This window comes from Pimephales promelas, chromosome 17 (genome assembly GCF_988280905.1).
Source record: "Pimephales promelas chromosome 17, fPimPro1.hap1.1, whole genome shotgun sequence".
In the NCBI taxonomy this organism is placed as follows: domain Eukaryota; kingdom Metazoa; phylum Chordata; class Actinopteri; order Cypriniformes; family Leuciscidae; genus Pimephales; species Pimephales promelas.
This window is the reverse complement of record NC_142785.1, coordinates 1,670,769-1,691,159: the sequence shown is the minus strand read 5'-3', so window position 1 is coordinate 1,691,159 and position 20,391 is coordinate 1,670,769. Positions and strand designations below refer to the sequence as shown.

The 20,391-nt window shown below is 34.9% G+C and overlaps 2 protein-coding genes across 2 annotated transcripts in view; one reads left to right on the top strand and one right to left on the bottom strand.

Moving 5' to 3' along the window:
- Positions 1–20,391, top strand: part of nt5m (5',3'-nucleotidase, mitochondrial) — a 339,382-nt gene that overhangs the window by 179,842 nt on the left and 139,149 nt on the right. The window lies entirely within an intron of this gene.
- The window catches only part of rab26 (RAB26, member RAS oncogene family), a 64,062-nt gene that overhangs the window by 8,698 nt on the left and 34,973 nt on the right, over positions 1–20,391 (bottom strand). The window contains exon 5 of the mRNA XM_089121758.1: positions 15,951–16,003. Coding sequence (XP_088977884.1) covers positions 15,951–16,003 — 53 coding nt within the window. The remainder of the gene's footprint in view (positions 1–15,950; positions 16,004–20,391) is intronic.

Genomic DNA, 20,391 nt, shown 5'->3' with positions numbered 1-20,391 from the left:
AGGCGTCAGGAGAGCCGAGAGAAATCATTTCATCGGACAACACTTGAAACACTCGTGTCATCCACTACTGAAATCATTTAAAGGCAGCTTGCTGACAGCGATGGAGCCGACACACACACACACACACACACCTGTCCTGTCGTCTGACCGTGACGGTGAAGTTATCTGCCATGATCCCGAGTCATCATACTGGCAACTCTCGTTGACATTTGCATTTTAAATTACACAACTGAAACTAAACAAAGATCATTGAGAGAGAAATGTTTGTTCTTTTCTATATCTGGAACATCATGCTGTTAAAAGGCTCTCAGAAAGCCCTGATGGGGAACAGAGAAGGTTGGTGTGTGTGTGTGTGAGCATACGATTATACAATAGAAACGGATGAAACTGATTATAACTAGAGCTCCTCCAAACCTCACTGATCACAACGCCATTAAGAAAAGATTTCCTGCAAACATATCTTTTGTTGTCATCATGACGATATTGTTCTGTTGCTCGAGTCTAGAGCGATTAGTCACATGACATCTACGGTTCAGATGATTGGTTCAGACGCCTCAGTGGGTTCCATGAGCAAAAATGTTATATTGTTACACGTTATTTTTTAATAGCACCACAAAGACACGAAGTTCATCAGACCTGAAAAACATATCAAGATAAACTGCAAGACTGCAACTGGTATCCATTTCCTTCAATGCAATGCGATGCATAATTCAAAACACAGATAAAACACCTATTAAATTGCTGATGATTTACTCACCCCCATGTCATCCAAGATGTCCACGTCTTTCTTTCTTCAGTCGAAAAGAAATTAAGGTTTTTGATGAAAACATTCCAGGATTTTCTCCATATAATGGACTTCAATGGGGACCAAACGGTTCAAGGTCCAAATGAGAGTTTCAGTGCAAACTACTCAAAGGGTTTTATATGACACCAGACGATGAATAAGGGTCTTATCTAGGACCCTTCGAGTCATGATTCGAAAAAAAGATTCGTTCATTTCGATGAACGAGTTCGAACAGGAGAGTCACGAATGCGCATCACAGAACAGAGCAAGGCGAGCATTTGAGCTTATAAAACTTAAACTTTGTTATTTATTTTTTAAATGAGCGATCTTTTCGCTTGATAAGACCCTTATTCATCGTCTGGAGTCGTTTAAAGCCATTTAAAGCTGCACTGAAACTGTCTTTTGGACCTTGAACTGTTTGGACCCCATTGAAGTCCATTGTATGGAGAAAATCCTGGAATGTTTTCATCAAAAACCTTAATTTCTTTTCGACTGAAGAAAGAAAGACATGGATGTCTTGGATGACATGGGGGCGAGTAAATTATCAGCAAAAGTTTTTTTTAAAGTGAACTACTCCTTTAAAAAAACAATACAGAAAATTCCTGCAAAGTTACTGCGGTTTCTCAAGCTGTTCTTCTTAGTTATATTCAAAATAAGAAAATCTTGTGTGACAGAATCATTGGGATGATAGATACTTGTGCATTTGGATGTGATAAGGTCTTATAAATATTTTATTATTTCAACACAACTTTCCACTGCTGTGTGCCAGTCAAAGCGTGCGTGTTCTCAAGATGGACACACACTTCAGAAAGTGTGTCTCTTTCCTCCAGAGTCTCCTGAACTGCTGAGAAGCGCTGACATTGCTCACAGGAACGAAATGAGTGAAAAGTTTGTATCATTTCACGAGTGTTGAATCATAACGTCTGTGCTGCTGGATCTACTGTTCTCACTGTGTGTAACGAGTGAAAGCGAGTGAGCGAGCAAATTAATCAATGAAAGAATAAATGCATTAATAAATAAAAAGAATGCATAAATAAATTTGATTTGTTCTCTCTTTACCTCTCCAGCTTGTTGCTTTTTAATCCTCTGGGCTCTTAATTTTTTATATATAACTACATTTGTATGTAGGACTTCCCTTTATGTTGCATTTGGGTCATCATAACAATTAAATACGACATAAAACAGATGCAAATCAAGCAGTGCTTCCCCAGTGAGCGAGAGACTGAAGAGCTCTTCGGCATGGATTATTATTATCGCTAGTTAATCTCCCACAACACCACAGTAAGACGGAAACGTAAGAATAACTTTAATGTTGTGTTAGTAATATTTTAAGATTAACACTTACAGTCTAAGAAAAAAGGTACAAAAGCAGTCACTGGGGCTGTACCTTTTCAAAAGGTAAACTTTTGTACCTAAAGGGTGCATATTGGTACCTATAAAATGTACATATCAACACTTAAAATGTACATATTAGTACCTAAAATGTACATATGTACATGTACATTGTCAAATTTCGTTGTATATCATGCAATGACAATAAAGGTCTAACATATTAAAACCTAAAATGTACATAGGCCTATTAGCACCCAAAATGTACATATCAACACTTAAAATGTACATATTAGCACCTAAAATGTGCGTATTAGCACTTAAATTGTACATATTATCACCTAAAATGTACATATTAGCACCTGAAATGAACATATTAGTACCTAAAATGTACATATTAGCACCCAAAATGTACATATCAACACTTAAAATGTACATAGTAGCACCTAAAATGTACATATTAGCACCTGAAATGTACATATTAGCACCAGAAATGTACATATTAGCACCTGAAATGTACATATTAGCACCTAAAATGTACATATTAGCACCAGAAATGTACATATTAGCACCTAAAATGTACATATTAGCACCAAAAATGTACATATTAGTACCTAAAATGTACATATCAACACTTAAAATGTACATATTAGCACCTAAAATGTACATATTAGCACCAAAAATGTACATATTAGTACCTAAAATGTACATATTAGTACTTCAAATGTACATATTAGCACCTAAAACAAACATATTAGCACCTGAAATGTACATATTAGCACCTAAAATGTACATATTAGTACCTAAAATGTACATATCAACACTTAAAATGTACATATTAGCACCTAAAATGTACATATTAGCACCAAAAATGTACATATTAGTACTTAAAATGTACATATTAGCACCTAAAACATACATATTAGCATCTGAAATGTACATATTAGCACCTAAAATGTACATATTAGTACCTAAAATGTTCATATCAACACTTAAAATGTAAATTTTAACACTTAAAATGCTAGTATCTGCTTAACTGGTATTAAGATCCTATTGATTTGCATTATAAGCATCAGAATTGCATCACTTAAATATCCGTATCTGATATTGCATATTTTGCTCAGTTTGAGTCTCACTAAATATGAGCCATAAAAGTCTGTCTGATCAAATATGATCCACAAACAAACTTTATCATCATTATTTTATTTTTTTAAGGTTTTGTCTAAAGGCTCAAGTACAAAAAAAGAAGATATTTCGGACTATTATTTCATATGACAAGCTTTACAGAGTTAATAAAGAAGTAAAACCTCCCTATAAAGAATGAAACACAGCGACTGTCTCTACTGATTTCGTTCTCAGTGGTTTCTCTACAAGCCTCTCATGATAGCCTGAACTGCTTTCGGCTGTTTCGGGGAACATGATCTGATTGTTATGCATCAGCATGAGTGTGCTGCGAACGAGTTCAAATCATTGACAAAGTAATGGGTCCTTCAAAATATTACAAAAGTGACCAACATTACCATCACTGTTTGCACGCTTTTACATCCCCCCAGGCTTTTAATATGCAATCGCAACGTTTTCACTGGATGTGAAGATATACACCCAGGTAATGTCTTCCCTATAGCTTGAAAATGAGTTTTGTGCAACGTTACACTCATTTCGCAGGAAATGAAGAGTTTGAATGTTTGCACAAGTGCTCCGAAACCTGAAAAAGCATCACGGTAGTGGTAGATGAGCCACGCTTCAGAATAAATGAGATAAAACATGTTAAAATAATGTTTGATTTCGGTGTCGTCTTTCGTTTCATCACTGAAATTGTATCCAAACAGGAAATTAAAAGATGTGATCTTTGGCTCAGGGGTGTGTGAGAGAGTGTAAATGTGTCTTCAAAGGGACTGTAATGGCTGGAAATAATGGTCATAATGCCGACATATAGAGTCAGGCTCTTATCTGACGCCTGGATGGAGTGAAAATGGCCGAAGAGTGTCCTATTATATGCCAGATACTGCATGCAATGTCTTACTGTGCAAATATAGAGGTCATTCACACACATGCATGCACACTTTGCTATTTACCTCTGGATTTTGATATTTGTTGATATGATTATACCGTTTTTATGAGTTTGATGTCGTTTAAAGTTCTGTACATTCTAAACATTCTTAAATCAAGATACATTTACTTGGGAAACAAAATGAAAAAAATAAAATAAAAAAATAAGAGAGTTTATACTTGAAAAATCTTCCAATACGGTCAGAAAAAAAAACGTATTTTTCTGTATATTTATAATATTATTAATATTTCAGAAAGCAAGACTCTATATCCTATTTTATTTAGCCTCTCAAGTAAATGTTTCTTGATTTAAGACTGATTAGATATTCTTTGTTATATACTATATTGCATTTTTGTATTTTTATTGAAATATTATGCATATTATTAGTATATTTTGTTATTACTTTTTGCATATTATTATTGTAATTAACATTGACATATTCTAGAACTTTTCACATTTAATTGCCTTTTATTCTATATAGACTCTATTTTATATGTACAAAGAAAAAAACTAAGCTAATTATCAGACCAAAGACGGTTCTTCATTATCCGTCACATAAAGCTCCACAAAGGGACCATTGTTTCCAGAAGAAGAAAAAAATGGGCTGCATGGTAATACTTCTAACTACATCCATTTGTCATCCAAACAACCCCTGAACTTGTATTTAGTGTTTGCAATGCATTGCAGCTTTATATTAATGTTCCTCAGACATCGTGGTTTTAGTGGTTTCTTAAGTTCACATATTTCCAACACCAATGAGAGGATGTGCATCTAAATGTTTTTTGGACGAGTGCACGCAAAAAAAGTGCACATTTAAGACAAGTCTAACATTCATTTGCTGCCTTGCAAGCACTGCTGTTTACTTGAGCAAATGTAAATCTAATTGAATGCAATTGAATCTAGAGTCTGTAACCCTGAATATTCAGACTCAATAAGCCTAGCATGACTTTCACATATGCAAAAAAAACTACAAAATTTTAATATAAATAAAAACCAGCTCACATTGAGAGTTATGTGCTTGTGCAATTGTATTAAAACTGTAAAGCAAAAGTGGCATTGTGCCAAACAGAGAGAGCCTTTCAAAAGAAGGGTTACGCTGGTCAATTATGTGTTTTGAGGCTCAGAAGAACAGATGCATCACTGCGTGTGTGTGCACAGAAATGGAAATCACTTCTCTTTAGAAAAACACCAAAGATCCTCTTGAATGAACTCTTGTCACTGACGCTCCAGACAGCAGAAACTTTATGTCCTCAGCTGACTATTTCTGCTCCACCTTCTGCATTTTCACTCAAACGAATCTCTAGAGAAGCTCTTTGGAAGAAGTACAGATCCATGAAACACTCAGCAAACCAACATCCACATCAAAAGAGTGTATAACACAGGACCAAACACATTCACACAGCAGAAATGTACTGGTAAGAATATGCTGCAGTAAAAACCTGGTAAATAACAGTAAGATATCTTACAATACACGGTACATACAGTGGAAAATGTAAATGGTTTAATATTGCATTATTGGAATTTTACGGTAAAAAGTGTCCAATTTGTTTTTGTGAGTAAAAAATATTACAGTTTTTTAAACGACAGTGAGCACAACTGGAGCGAAATCTGCAAAACTCCAGTCCTGCACTACCAACAGTCACCTGAGCACAACTCTTAACACACGGCTCAAAACAGACTCAACACTATGCACAATGCACTAAACTCAGCGTATCGGCTGCTAAACTCAGCTTATCGGCTACTAAACTCAGCTTATCGGCTACTAAACTCAGCGTATCGGCTACTAAACTCAGCTTATCGGCTACTAAACTCAGCTTATCGGCTGCTAAACTCAGCGTATCGGCTGCTAAACTCAGCGTATCGGCTGCTAAACTCAGCTTATCGGCTGCTAAACTCAGCTTATCGGCTGCTAAACTCAGCTTATCGGCTACTAAACTCAGCTTATCGGCTGCTAAACTCAGCTTATCGGCTGCTAAACTCAGCTTATCGGCTGCTAAACTCAGCTTATCGGCTGCTAAACTCAGCTTATCGGCTACTAAACTCAGCTTATCGGCTACTAAACTCAGCTTATCGGCTACTAAACTCAGCGTATCGGCTACTAAACTCAGCGTATCGGCTGCTAAACTCAGCGCATCGGCTGCTAAACTCAGCTTATCGGCTACTAAACTCAGCTTATCGGCTACTAAACTCAGCGTATCGGCTACTAAACCCAGCGTATCGGCTACTAAACCCAGCGTATCGGCTGCTAAACTCAGCTTATCGGCTGCTAAACTCAGCTTATCGGCTGCTAAACTCAGCTTATCGGCTGCTAAACTCAGCTTATCGGCTACTAAACTCAGCTTATCGGCTACTAAACTCAGCTTATCGGCTACTAAACTCAGCTTATCGGCTACTAAACTCAGCGTATCGGCTACTAAACTCAGCTTATCGGCTACTAAACTTAGCTTATCGGCTGCTAAACTCAGCTTATCGGCTACTAAACTCAGCTTATCGGCTACTAAACTCAGCTTATCGGCTACTAAACTCAGCTTATCGGCTACTAAACTCAGCGTATCGGCTACTAAACTCAGCGTATCGGCTACTAAACTCAGCGTATCGGCTGCTAAACTCAGCTTATCGGCTGCTAAACTCAGCTTATCGGCTGCTAAACTCAGCTTATCGGCTGCTAAACTCAGCTTATCGGCTGCTAAACTCAGCTTATCGGCTGCTAAACTCAGCTTATCGGCTACTAAACTCAGCTTATCGGCTACTAAACTCAGCGTATCGGCTACTAAACTCAGCTTATCGGCTGCTAAACTCAGCGTATCGGCTGCAAAACTCAGCGTATCGGCTGCTAAACTCAGCGTATCGGCTGCTAAACTCAGCTTATCGGCTACTAAACTCAGCGTATCGGCTGCTAAACTCAGCGTATCGGCTGCTAAACTCAGCTTATCGGCTACTAAACTCAGCGTATCGGCTACTAAACCCAGCTTATCGGCTACTAAACTCAGCTTATCGGCTACTAAACTCAGCGTATCGGCTGCTAAACTCAGCGTATCGGCTGCTAAACTCAGCGTATCGGCTGCTAAACTCAGCGTATCGGCTGCTAAACTCAGCGTATCGGCTACTAAACTCAGCGCATCGGCTGCTAAACTCAGCGTATCGGCTACTAAACTCAGCGTATAAGCGCTACTAAACCTGGAGACTGTGATTTGAGAGGAAGATGCAATAGTAGAGCGAGAGAGAAAATGCCATTATGTGAGGTGAGAGAGAGGAGAGGAACAGCAAAGTAGGAAATGCCACAATGTTTCATTAAATATAAAGTGCTAAAAAAAGACTAATAGTTGAGCTGCTGTTAAAATAGGCACAGAAAAACAGAAACAGCACTGTTTGTGGCCTTAGGACTGGCAAAACTCAAAATGGCTGACTAGAATCGCCATGAATAAATATATACAGTTTACACGATGATTTAAGTTAATGAGCAATAGGCCATACGAAGCTGTGTTACCATGGTAAAAGAGTGTCATTAAGCACAGCAGGAATCCTGTGCCACTCGTGCTCTTATAAGATCATGGCAACTGCAATATAAGGAAATACACCAAGGTTCAATAAATATTTATTAATAATAATTATAATAATCACAAATAACAAATTATCCTACCATTTATGATCACATGATCCTGAGTGGCATATCCTCACAATTAATTTTGAAATTGGATGTGATTTATTAGATATGTATTAAATAATTATTCAATTAAACAGAAAATTGATAATGAAATAAATAAATAAATACATACATATTTTACCAAATGCCACACAAAGACAAATTAATTAATAAAAAAATAAAATGAATCTTAATTACTTTTCAATTAATTAATTAATTAATTATGCATTTGAAATTCATTTTAAATAAATACAACAATAATCAATTTGAATTAAATTGAATTTGACAAAATTAAATAAATTAATTGTGAATTTTAAATAAATAAATACAAAATGCCACACAAAGACGATTTAATTAAATAGAAAATAATATGGATTTTAATTATATTGAAATGAATAAATGAATGATGGATTTGAATTGAAATGAATGAATGTATCAATGAATGAGTGAATGAATGAAAGGATGGATGATGGAATGAAATCTTCAATGGATGAAATCTTGAATGAATAAATGAAATCTTGAATGGATGATGGATGGATAAATGAATGAATGAATTAATTAATTAATGAGTGGATGGATAGATGATGGACGAATGAAGGAATAAATGAATGAATTAATGAATGAATTAATTCATTCATTCATTCATTAATGAGTGGATGGATGGATGGATGAATGAATTAATGAGTGGATGAATGAATGCTTTAGACAGGGTTCAATCAGAATTTCAAAATCAAAACTCTATGGAGTTCTGTATGAATGCATCAGTGGCGTCAAAACTGAAAAGTGCGATAGACTCTTCTGAAATGAATAAACACACACCGCGGGCAGTCTCGCCATCTGAGTTTAGCCGGTGCTGAGGAACTGTTATCGTGCTTCTCCAGCTTCTGTCTCACGACTCGGGCGAGATCTCAGAGCTGCTGGAATAACCGAGAGACATTCACAACACCAGAGCCGGGAGCAGGAGAGAGAGAGAGAGAGAGAGAGAGCTGGAGGGAGGGATGAATAACAATCCAGTGCTGTGTGACTGACTGCAAGATGCAATCTCAGAACCACAAGCACTCCAACACTTCACATTTACAGGACCTTCAGGCTGACAGAAGACACACAACGTCAAATATACTTATAGAAACTGGGATAAATATATAACCATTGTGCCATTCACAAAATTAATTATGACATATACAGGAGCTTGTGCAAAAGTTATAATTGTGATGATTATGTCTTACAGCTTATGAAAACCGCCAAATTAAAAACTCAGAAAATTAGAATATTACATGAAATCAATACAAAAAAGGATTTTAAATACAGAAATGTGGGCCCACTGATAAGTATAATCATGCATATGTATGAAGTTACATATACTTAATACATTAGTTTCTCCTTTTAATTTGAATTACTGAAATACATGAACTTTTGCATCATATTCTTCTTATCATTCGAGATTCACCTGTAAGCAACAGCAGTTCTATTGCATAAAAAATACATCCAATATATAAATATATAAAAGCTCTTTTTAGGTGCATGTATAACTTCAGGGCTGATAATAAAAATCTCTATATGTGTTTATATTAGCGGTGCAGATTTCTCTGAGTCGTTCTGCAGGTTTGAGTGAGTCATTAAACAACTAATTTAACAGATTTCAGGAACGAACCATGCATCTGCGTTAATGAGTCACTCATTGAATCATTCACTCAATTGATTCATTCAAAACACTTATTCATACTGGAAAGAACTTAAAGACCGTCTTCATGACTGATTCGCTGAATGACTCGTTCAGCAGATTCATTCAGGAACAAATCAAGTGATTGCCTTTATGAGTCAGTCATTGAATCATTTACTCAATTGGTTCATTCAAAACACTGATTCGTACTGGAAAGAACTTAAAGACCGTCTTCATGACTGATTCACTGATTGACTCGTTCAGCAGATTCATTCAGGAACAAATCAAGTGATTGCCTTTATGAGTCAGTCATTGAATCATTTACTCAATTGGTTCATTCAAAACACTGATTCATACTGGAAAGAACTTAAATACCGCCTTCATGACTGATTCACTGAATGACTCATTCAGCAGATTCATTTAGGAAAAAAATCAAGTGATTGCCTTAATGAGTTACTCATTGAAACATTCATTAAATTGATTCATTCAAAACACTGATTCATACTGGAAAGAACTTAAAGACTGTCTTCATGACTGATTCACTGAATGACTCGTTCAGCAGATTCATTCAGGAACAAATCAAGTGATTGCCTTTATGAGTCAGTCATTGAATCATTCACTCAATTGATTCATTCAAAACACTTATTCATACTGGAAAGAACTTAAAGACCGTCTTCATGACTGATTCGCTGAATGACTCGTTCAGCAGATTCATTCAGGAACAAATCAAGTGATTGCCTTTATGAGTCAGTCATTGAATCATTCACTCAATTGATTCATTCAAAACACTGATTCATACTGGAAAGAACTTAAAAGATCGTCTTCATGACTGATTCACTGAATGACTCGTTCAGCAGCTTCATTCAGGAACAAATCAAGTGATTGCCTTTATGAGTCAGTCATTGAATCATTTACTCAATTGATTCATTCAAAACATTAATTCATACTGGAAATAACTTAAAAAGACCGTCTTCATGACTGATTCACTGAATGACTCGTTCAGCAGATTCATTCAGGAACAAATCAAGTGATTGCCTTTATGAGTCAGTCATTGAATCATTCGCTCAATTGATTCATTAAAAACACTGATTCATACTGGAAAGAACTTAAATACCGCCTTCATGACTGATTCACTGAATGACTCGTTCAGCAGATTCATTCAGGAACAAATCAAGTGATTGCCTTTATGAGTCAGTCATTGAATCATTCGCTCAATTGATTCATTCAAAACATTGCTTGATACTGGAACAAACTACAAAGACAGTCTCAAAAACACGGTTTGAAATCGCTGGTGTTTCTGATGTCACAAACCACCTTGTAACCAATCAGATCAACGTGTGATCGTCAACCAGTGGATCTCTGAGTGAGCGAGTGGAGGTGGGGCTCATTTGCATATTCATAGACCCCGCATATTGAATGAGGCAAGGGTGTCGAGTTACATTCAAGCTATTTTAAGGCATGAAGAATTTTTTTTTCCAAGAAAAAACATTAAAATATGTCATTTTGGAGAACAAAGATAAGTTGGATAAAATTAGTATTGCCAAAAATCCTCACAATATTGCCAACAACTCTCTTATTTGTGCATGCAAATCACCACTTTTCATAAATTTTAGCCTGATCTAAACTAATGCCCTCTCTTGTTTGACCTATGCCACAACAATGTTCACCGTCTCACCAAACAATTATCTGTAAATTAGTGAAAGTGGATAAAAGACTTTAATGAGACTCCGGTGAGATTTAGCCCGGCTCATGATTGACCATGTGTTTGATTCATTAAAGACCCACTTAAGATGCTGATGCAACCATGAGAAATTCATTTCTCCTGCCCTAATCCAATGTAATCCTATTTAGCCCTGAATGTGTCAATTATCTGAGCGAGTAATGAACACAGCAACTCTGCATTACAGACAGCGCGAGGAAACCGAAGCTTATTCAGAGAGACACATGAGAAAACTTAATGCTTGAAACATGGCCGCTTGATGTTTAATATCAGGGGGTATATAAAGCTTATTGTACAGGCTATGCTACTGTTAAAAAGTTAGTTTTTAAAAAAATAAATTAATACTTTATTCAACAAGGACGCATTAAATTGATCAAACGTGACGGTAATAATTAAATAAATATTTCACATACTAATCCTGAAACATAAAATATTGGTTTCCACAAAAATAACTGTTAATAAATGTTTGTTGATCATCAGATCCTCATATTAGAGTGATTTGTGAAGGGTCATGTGACACTGAAGACTGTCTGGAGTAATGATGCTTTGATCTAAGGAATAAATTACACTTTACTGTATATTCACATAGAAAACAGACATTATAATAATATTTCACAATATTGCAGTATTTAATGCAGCCTTCTTGAGCAAATTTTTACCGACTCAACTTTTAGTGTACAAGAGTCAGGTTTATGCTTATAATAAATCTTTCATTGCTTTATTTATTTTTAAATTATACGTTTCCAGCCAAAGACACTATTTTTTTTATTTTTTTTTATAATTTTCTCAAAAGCTGCATGGCCCCCAAAATATTTTGTTATATGATTATAGGCAAAATAATGATGTGTACAGATAAATCATGTATAACAAACACTTAAAGGAGTAGTTTAGCTTTAAAAAAACTTTAGCTGATAATTTACTCGCCCCCATGTCACCCAAGATGTCCATGTCTTTCTTTCCTCAGTCGAAAAGAAATTAAGGTTTTTGATGAAAACATTCCAGGATTTTCTCCATATAATGGACTTCAATGGGGTCCAAACGGTTCAAGGTCCAAAAGACAGTTTCAGTGCAAACTACAAACTGTTCAAAGGGCTTTAAACGATTCCAGACGATGAATAAGGGTCTTATCAAGTGAAACGATCACTAATTTAATAAATAAATAAAAAGTTTAAGTTTTATAAGCACAAATGCTCGCCTTGCTCTGTTCTGTGATGCGCGTTCGTGACTGTTCGAACTCATTTATCAAAATGAACAAATCTTTTTTCGAGTCATTTGGTTGATTCAACGAACGAAACGAACGAATTGACTCGGAAAAAGAAAGAAAAACATGGACATCTTGGATGATATGGGGGTGAGTAAATTATCAGCAAAAGTTTTTTTTAAAAGTGAACTACTCCTTTAATACAGGTGAAACTGGAAAAATTTGAATATGGTGCAAAAGTTCATTTATTTCAATAATTCAACTTAAAAGGTGAAACTAATATATTATATAGACTCATTACATGCAAAGTGAGATATTTCAAGCCTTTATTAAAGGCTTGAAATATCTCACTTTGCATGTAATGAGTCTATATAATATATTAGTTTCACCTTTTAAGTTGAATTACTGAACTTTTGCATGATATTCAAATTTTTCGAGTTTCGCCTGTATATATATATGAACATTTATTTATTTATTTTTTTGCAGTGTGACATGAAGGCTTTGGCTTTCCGCATCTCAAGCTTTTGTTCCTGGTTTGTCACGGTGATTAGCATCAATTTACACCAATTAACCTGAGCAGCAGAGTTGAGGCTTGAGTGCTTCTGTGCAAATGAACAGGTGCGCACACACACACACACACACATACACACACACACACACTATGGTCTGAGGAACTGCACATGTGAACGCGTGACTGAAGTTGATGGTGTTTCTGCATGTGCATGTAAAAGAGAAGACAGAAATGAGAAATAAACGTGTGTGGGAGTGTGAGGGGGTTGTGTGTTTACACGTTCACATATTAATAAGGATCTTTAAAAGCCTGGGGTGATATCTGTCCCCCTGCGCCTCGACTAATGGTTATAAATGGTGCAATATTTCAGGATTTATTAATAACTGGGCCTGCAGCTGCAAACCTGTAGGACAGATGGCCTCAATAATACCTTTGATGCTCGACTCATTAAACTCACATCTCATTTACAAATCATTCGACCAAAACTTTCTGTCCCCCTTATTCTCCTTCTCTTATAATCACTGCAGTCCATGTGTTTAGATGCACAGCATATAAGGAGACTTTGAAGTGTGGTTAATAATGCCCGATGCTTTCTTTCATATCTGACAGGGTTTAAGTGAATTATTCCAGATATGCATGGATGAATCATTCACAGTAAGATCAATAACATGCATTTTTGAGCATAGATAAAGAAAATAGATTTCCATAAAGTTGCATACATAAGTATGTCAAACTTTATCGCATACACACAGTACGATTCCATAAAGTGATATCACTGTAAAAAAAAGTTGGTTTAACCTAAAAAAAAAAAGTAACATGGTTGCCTTAAAATTTTAAGTTCATTGAAATGGAAAAATTGAGTTAATATAATGAAGGAGATTTATTTAATCATCAAAAACTCAAAATATTATGTTATCCGAGCCACATTAATTATTTCAGTTGATTTGAAAAAATAAAAAATGTGATTACAAATCATGAACATATTTTTTTTACAGTGTATAAAGCAAAATCTCAACTGCTTGATTGTTAATATTGACGCAAAATGTAATAGTATTGCCCAGCTCTAAATATAAATATGTATATACACAGTACACTCATGTAAAGCTATAGCAAACCTCATCTGCTTGTTTGTTTATATCATCACAAAACATAAACCATACTATGCTGTAATCTGATATGACTTATTGAGATTTTATAAACATTAACATTATTAACATGAATTGTGAAAAGTGCTATACAAATACAATGTACTAGACTTTAACAATAAACAACATTTACAACCGGTTTTATTTCATATTTTATGTCATATTAAATTAGACTTAAACATCTGACATATTTAATTATTAATGAAGAAAATACCCTTTTCTTGTTCAATGTTAGTCAATGTTACAGGGGTCATATGTCAGTATTTTCATGTATTAACCACTTATTATTGGCAGTGTGTGTGTAGGGCTGTGCGATGTTGACAAAAAAGTATATGTGTCTACATTTTCTGGATTTTTATCGCTAATGATAATTAGACAATATTTTGTTTATTATTTTAATGTGTTTTTTTTGTTTGTTTAACTAAATAAATGTATGCATCATTTTGTATGGGGTCAAATTCTTACATTAAATCAATAAATTAAATTAGAATATGAATAATAAATAAAAATGTTTGCTGTTTAACAGTAACCGTGACAGAAACAATGCTAATCTGTAATGATTCAGCGAGGTCAACCACAGTGACACATGCTTACGATGTTCAGGATAAAGCAGAACGAGCTGTAATGTTAATGTGTCATTCAATGATACGCCATTGATAAAAACTATAGTCTCACAGAGTCAGATATATATAGTCTTAAATATACGTTATAAATCAAAAATATACGTTATAATTAAAAACATTTCCATTATCAGATGCTTTCTGAACTGCTGTTCTCTCACCACTAGGAAAGTGCGCAAAGCATATTTACATATACATGTTCATCAACAGAATATCTCTGCAAAGCTATTTCCAATGTGTGTTTACTTCTAAGCAAAGAACAAAACATAACTTTTCCGTGAGACTGAATCGCGTTCAGTCTCTTGTACGTTACGTTCTGCTGCAGTTCACTTTACAGCCACCGGTGTCGCTAACAACAACGGTTTCGGAATTCTAGTTAAAGTGCGAAACAACAGGGAAACTGCTCTTTAACCCTTATGCTGCATTAGGGACATTTTTGGTCTTTTGCAGTTTCATTTCTTTGACCATTTTGGCTGTTTTAATGCAAATGGTATGAAATTTGGCAAAATTGTGACTTTTTGGATACATGTAAAAAATGTGATCCCATTTTGCTAAATATGTATAACACACACTGTGTAGATCAAATAGTAACACTCAGCACCATAAAGACCAAAAATGGCCCATTGAAACCCATTAAAACGTTGTTTAAATCAGTAATACATGAAACATGATTTTTGCACAAACATCCTTTCATTTTGAAGCAAAAGCATTATATTTGCATTATATAGTGTATTCCACCAGATGACGTCACTACATATTTATTCCCTATGGGTGGAAATGCACCTTATTTTAGGCAATAGGCAATGTGTAATAGGTGGCCATTTTTGGTCTCTAACACGCTAAGTGGGATTTTTTGCAAAGTGGGACTGTGATAATCCAAATCTAAAGTTTTCTCTTTGCATTTAGTTTATTGAAAATAATTGAATTTTTGTGTTTTTTCCTCTTATACAAATCGATGGTTTCGCAAACAAAACTGGTTATTAAAGGGTTAAAATCCTGACATTGAATACATTTTTGGTAGTTATGATGAGGACTGATGCTGGTTAAAAGATTTAACTTGGTAAAAGTGGAAAATAATAATAATATATAACATTTTAGGCAATGTTTAATATGTGGCCATTTTTGGTCCTTAATGCACTCAACGGTGTTAAAAATCTAATGCAGCACAAGGGTTAAGATGAATGAAAAGTGGCATCCACTAGTCTTGAGTCAATCAAAAGAAGACTTGTAATTACAAAGACACTTTAAGGGTACAGTACAACGTCAAATGAGTCACATGAGTCTTACCTGTATGTTGTCAAACGAAGCTTTATTTGTCACGTCGTAAAGCAGCAAAAGAGCTGAAAGAGAGACACCGGTGAATGAAAAACAACATCAACTCAGACATTTCATGTCCTTTTGCACTCTCGTTCGGTACTGGAAGATGAAGGAGTTTGAAAGCATGACCCCACGAGTGTGTGATGTCAAGCCGACCAACGCTTTCAGTGTGTGTGTGTGTGTGAGTGTATTTATGGATTCAGTGCTTTATTTAGGGTTCAGGGGAGATGAGTCTGTGAAGGGCAAACATTAAAGGATAATTATCATCTGTGGAGGAGGAAACAGCACAGATGGAGAAACACACACACACACACAGAATGGAGAAGGTCTGAATGGAAATTGATCAGCTCTTAACAGCGACAGAGTTTCCCTGCAAGGCGCTTTTAATTCTTTGTTTTATGCTTTTTCAAGCCGAGTCGAGTGACGGGAGCCAAGAGCGATTGGAAATGACAGCAGTGTGTCGGGGTCCTGGACGGTCGTGTGTGTCTGAACTCAACGACACACACATTCAGCTGTGCAGACGGAAATAACTATTCACGCGCACCTCCATTTATAATGCCTGAACAAATATATGATTCAATAGAAACACAAACCGCTGTAACCTGGACACATTTACAGCTTGTGGGTGTAATATTGAGTTTTGGAGAGAGAGAGACTGTGAACTACAGGTTGATGTAATTCAGACCGAAGGTTGGTCTCTTTTTAAAGACGACACATGCAGATTATTGCAGAAGTGAAACCAGCGGTACACACAGGTGAAACTGGAAACATGTGAATATCGAGCAAAATTTCAGTAATTCAACTTAAAATGTGAAACTAATAGACTCATTACATGCAAAGAGAGATATTTCAAGCATTTATTTGCTATAATTTTGATGATTATGGCTTACAACTTATTGTGAAAAGGTTTTAAGCCATAATTATCAAAATTATAACATACTGTATAAAGGCTTGAAATATCTCACTTTGCATGTGATGAGTCTATATAATATATTAGTTTCACCTTTTAAGTTGAATTATATTAGCACCTAAAATGTACGTATTACCACTTAAAATGGACATATTAGCTCATGAAATGGACATATACCTACAGTAAAATGTATATATTAGCACCTAAAATGTACATATTAGCACCTAAAAATGTATTAGCACCTAAAATGTACATATTAGTACCTAAAATGTACATATTAGCACCTAAAATGTACATATTAGCACCTAAAATGGACATATTACCTCATGAAATGGACATATTAACACTTAAAATGTATATATAAACACCTAAAATGTACTTATTAGCACCTGAAATGTACATATTAACACCTAAAATGTACATATTAGTACCTAAAATGGACATATTACCTCATGAAATGGACATATTAACACTTAAAATGTATATATAAACAGCTAAAATGTACTTATTAGCACCTGAAATGTACATATTAACACCTAAAATGTACATATTAGTACCTAAAATGGACATATTACCTCATGAAATGGACATATTAGTAACTAAAATGTACATATTAGCACCTAAAATGTACATATTAGCACCTAAAATGGACATATTACCTCATGAAATGGACATATTAACACTTAAAATGTATATATAAACAGCTAAAACGTACTTATTAGCACCTGAAATGTACATATTAACACCTAAAATGTACATATTAGTACCTAAAATGGACATATTACCATCTAAAATGTACATATTAGCACCTAAAATGGACATATTACCTCATGAAATGGACATATTAGTAACTAAAATGTACATATTATCACCTAAAATGTACATATTAGCACCTAAAATGGACATATTACCTCATGAAATGGACATATTAACACTTAAAATGTATATATAAACAGCTAAAATGTACTTATTGGCACCTGAAATGTACATATTAACACCTAAAATGTACATATTAGTACCGAAAATGGACATATTACCACCTAAAATGTACATATTAGCACCTAAAATGGACATATTACCTCATGAAATGGACATATTAGTAACTAAAATGTACATATTACCACCTAAAATGTACATATTAGCACCTAAAAGGACATATTACCACCTAAAATGTACATATTAGCACCTAAAATGGACATATTACCTCATGAAATGGACATATTAGTAACTAAAATGTACATATTATCACCTAAAATGTACATATTAGCACCTAAAATGGACATATTACCTCATGAAATGGACATATTAACACTTAAAATGTATATATAAACAGCTAAAATGTACTTATTAGCACCTGAAATGTACATATTAACACCTAAAATGTACATATTAGTACCTAAAATGGACATATTACCTTATGAAATGGACATATTAGTAACTAAAATGTACATATTACCACCTAAAATGTACATATTAACACCTGAAATGGACAAAAGTTTACCGTTTGAAAAGGTACAGCCCCAATGACAGCTTTTGTACCTTTTTTCTGAGAGTGTACTGCAAGGCAAATGAACTTTTTTTTTTTGATTTTACAACATAATTTGGACCCTACAGTTATTATAAATCAAAGCCATGGGTGCAACCAACAATTTAAGTTGAATTTTCCACAGATTGCATGATAAAAACCATTTAAAACGCACAAATTGAATGACTAAAATCTAAAATCCTCAAATTTTGTATGTATGAAGCTTGAATGTTTTACTGTGTCACTAAATATACTTCATGTCTCCATGTACTGATGTCTGTTCTTCCCCTTCAGTAAATGTCAGTATTAAAAAGCTGGAAAAAAAAGAAAAGAAATGCTTCTTCAAATGCATATTGGCCTGAATAAACAACTAAACTGGAGCAGGGAAACAAAGACTCTTCACAAAGTGTCTTTTCAGAGCCGAGTTCGACTGACATGTGAGTGGCACTACAATAATGACTGCAATTAACAATCATTATGTCAAAACCATTTCTCAAGCCCATTATTATCTTGCTCTCAAACCCCTGTCCACAAAAAAAAAAAAAAATCATTTATTACTGACCCATAGGAGAGAAAGCAGAAGAGTGAGCCGTAACACACAGCTCAACCAAACCACAGCACTTTTAACTCTTTAATCACTGATATTTGTAAAGTTGAAAATCAATTTAGGTAAATAAGACAGCATTGAGACAGCTCACGTTTAAACGAATTATGATTAATTATGAATGGGTTTCAAATCTTCTCTCTCTTTGTGTCGTTTTCCCTTCACATCGTGTTAGTTTGTTAGTTGATGAACATTATACTGTAGATCTGGTGATAGTGCAGGTAAAGAGAGATCATTATCTCGCTAAAACGTTTCTAGGTCACATTTCACCCTAAAGCCAAAATAAATCATGTTTTAGATCAAGAAAATGAAGCCTATTTTTAGGACCACCCACCCAATTATCATTACCCGTAATTTTAATCAGCATTTTATTCCCATTATCCTTTCTGCTGGTGTTAATGTTAGTGATTCTACATCCTTTAATCACTGAATAACTATAAGTCCCCCTGTAGTCAATCATTTTATCAATTAAATCTCATATTTGATCACCAAAATGAAAAAAAAATGCCTTCATGCCTTAAAATATCTTGAATGTAACTCGACACCCTTACTATGAATATGCAAATGAGCCCCGCCTCCACTCATGACACTATTTTCTTCTAGATCTGCTGTACAACAGAAACAATCTATGTTACATTGTTGCAAAACTAGCCACAAACCACAGCACTTCTAACTCTGAAAGCCTTTTAATCACTGATATTAGCTTTACATTTGGTTTGTAGGTTGAAAATCAATTTAGGTAAATAAGACAGCATTGAGACAGCTCATGTTTAAACGAATGATTGATTTCATATGAGCCTATTTTTAGGACCACCCACCCAATTATCATTACCTGTAATTTTTATGAGCATTTTATTTCTATTATCCTCCAAGGGAAATCCTGTTTTTCTGCTGGTGTTAAAGGGTTAGTTCACCCAAAAATGATAATTCTGTCAGTATTTCCTCACCCTCATGTTGTTCCAACCCCGTAAGACCTTCGTTCATCTTCGCAACACAAATTAAGATATTTAAGATATTAAGATCGCTCCTGCATACAGTCCATAGGCTTCTTGAGGGAATGACTCTTGCTGACATCGAAAAGTCATTAAAGACATCGTTAAAATAGTCCAAGTGACTACAGGGGCTCAATCTTAACTTTATTAAACGACGAGAACACTTTTTGTGCGCAAACAAACAAAAATAACGACTTTATTTCAACTATTCACTTCCTTCTCCATGAGCCTGTAGTCAGTTAACGTAGTGTTATTGCGTAAAGCTACGTCACACGTAGGCTCACTATTGGCCGACGCTGGTCATGTGATGCGTGTGACGTACAATAACAGAAGCTTACGCTATTAAACTAGTAACCTGACTCGAGCAGAGGGAGAAATAA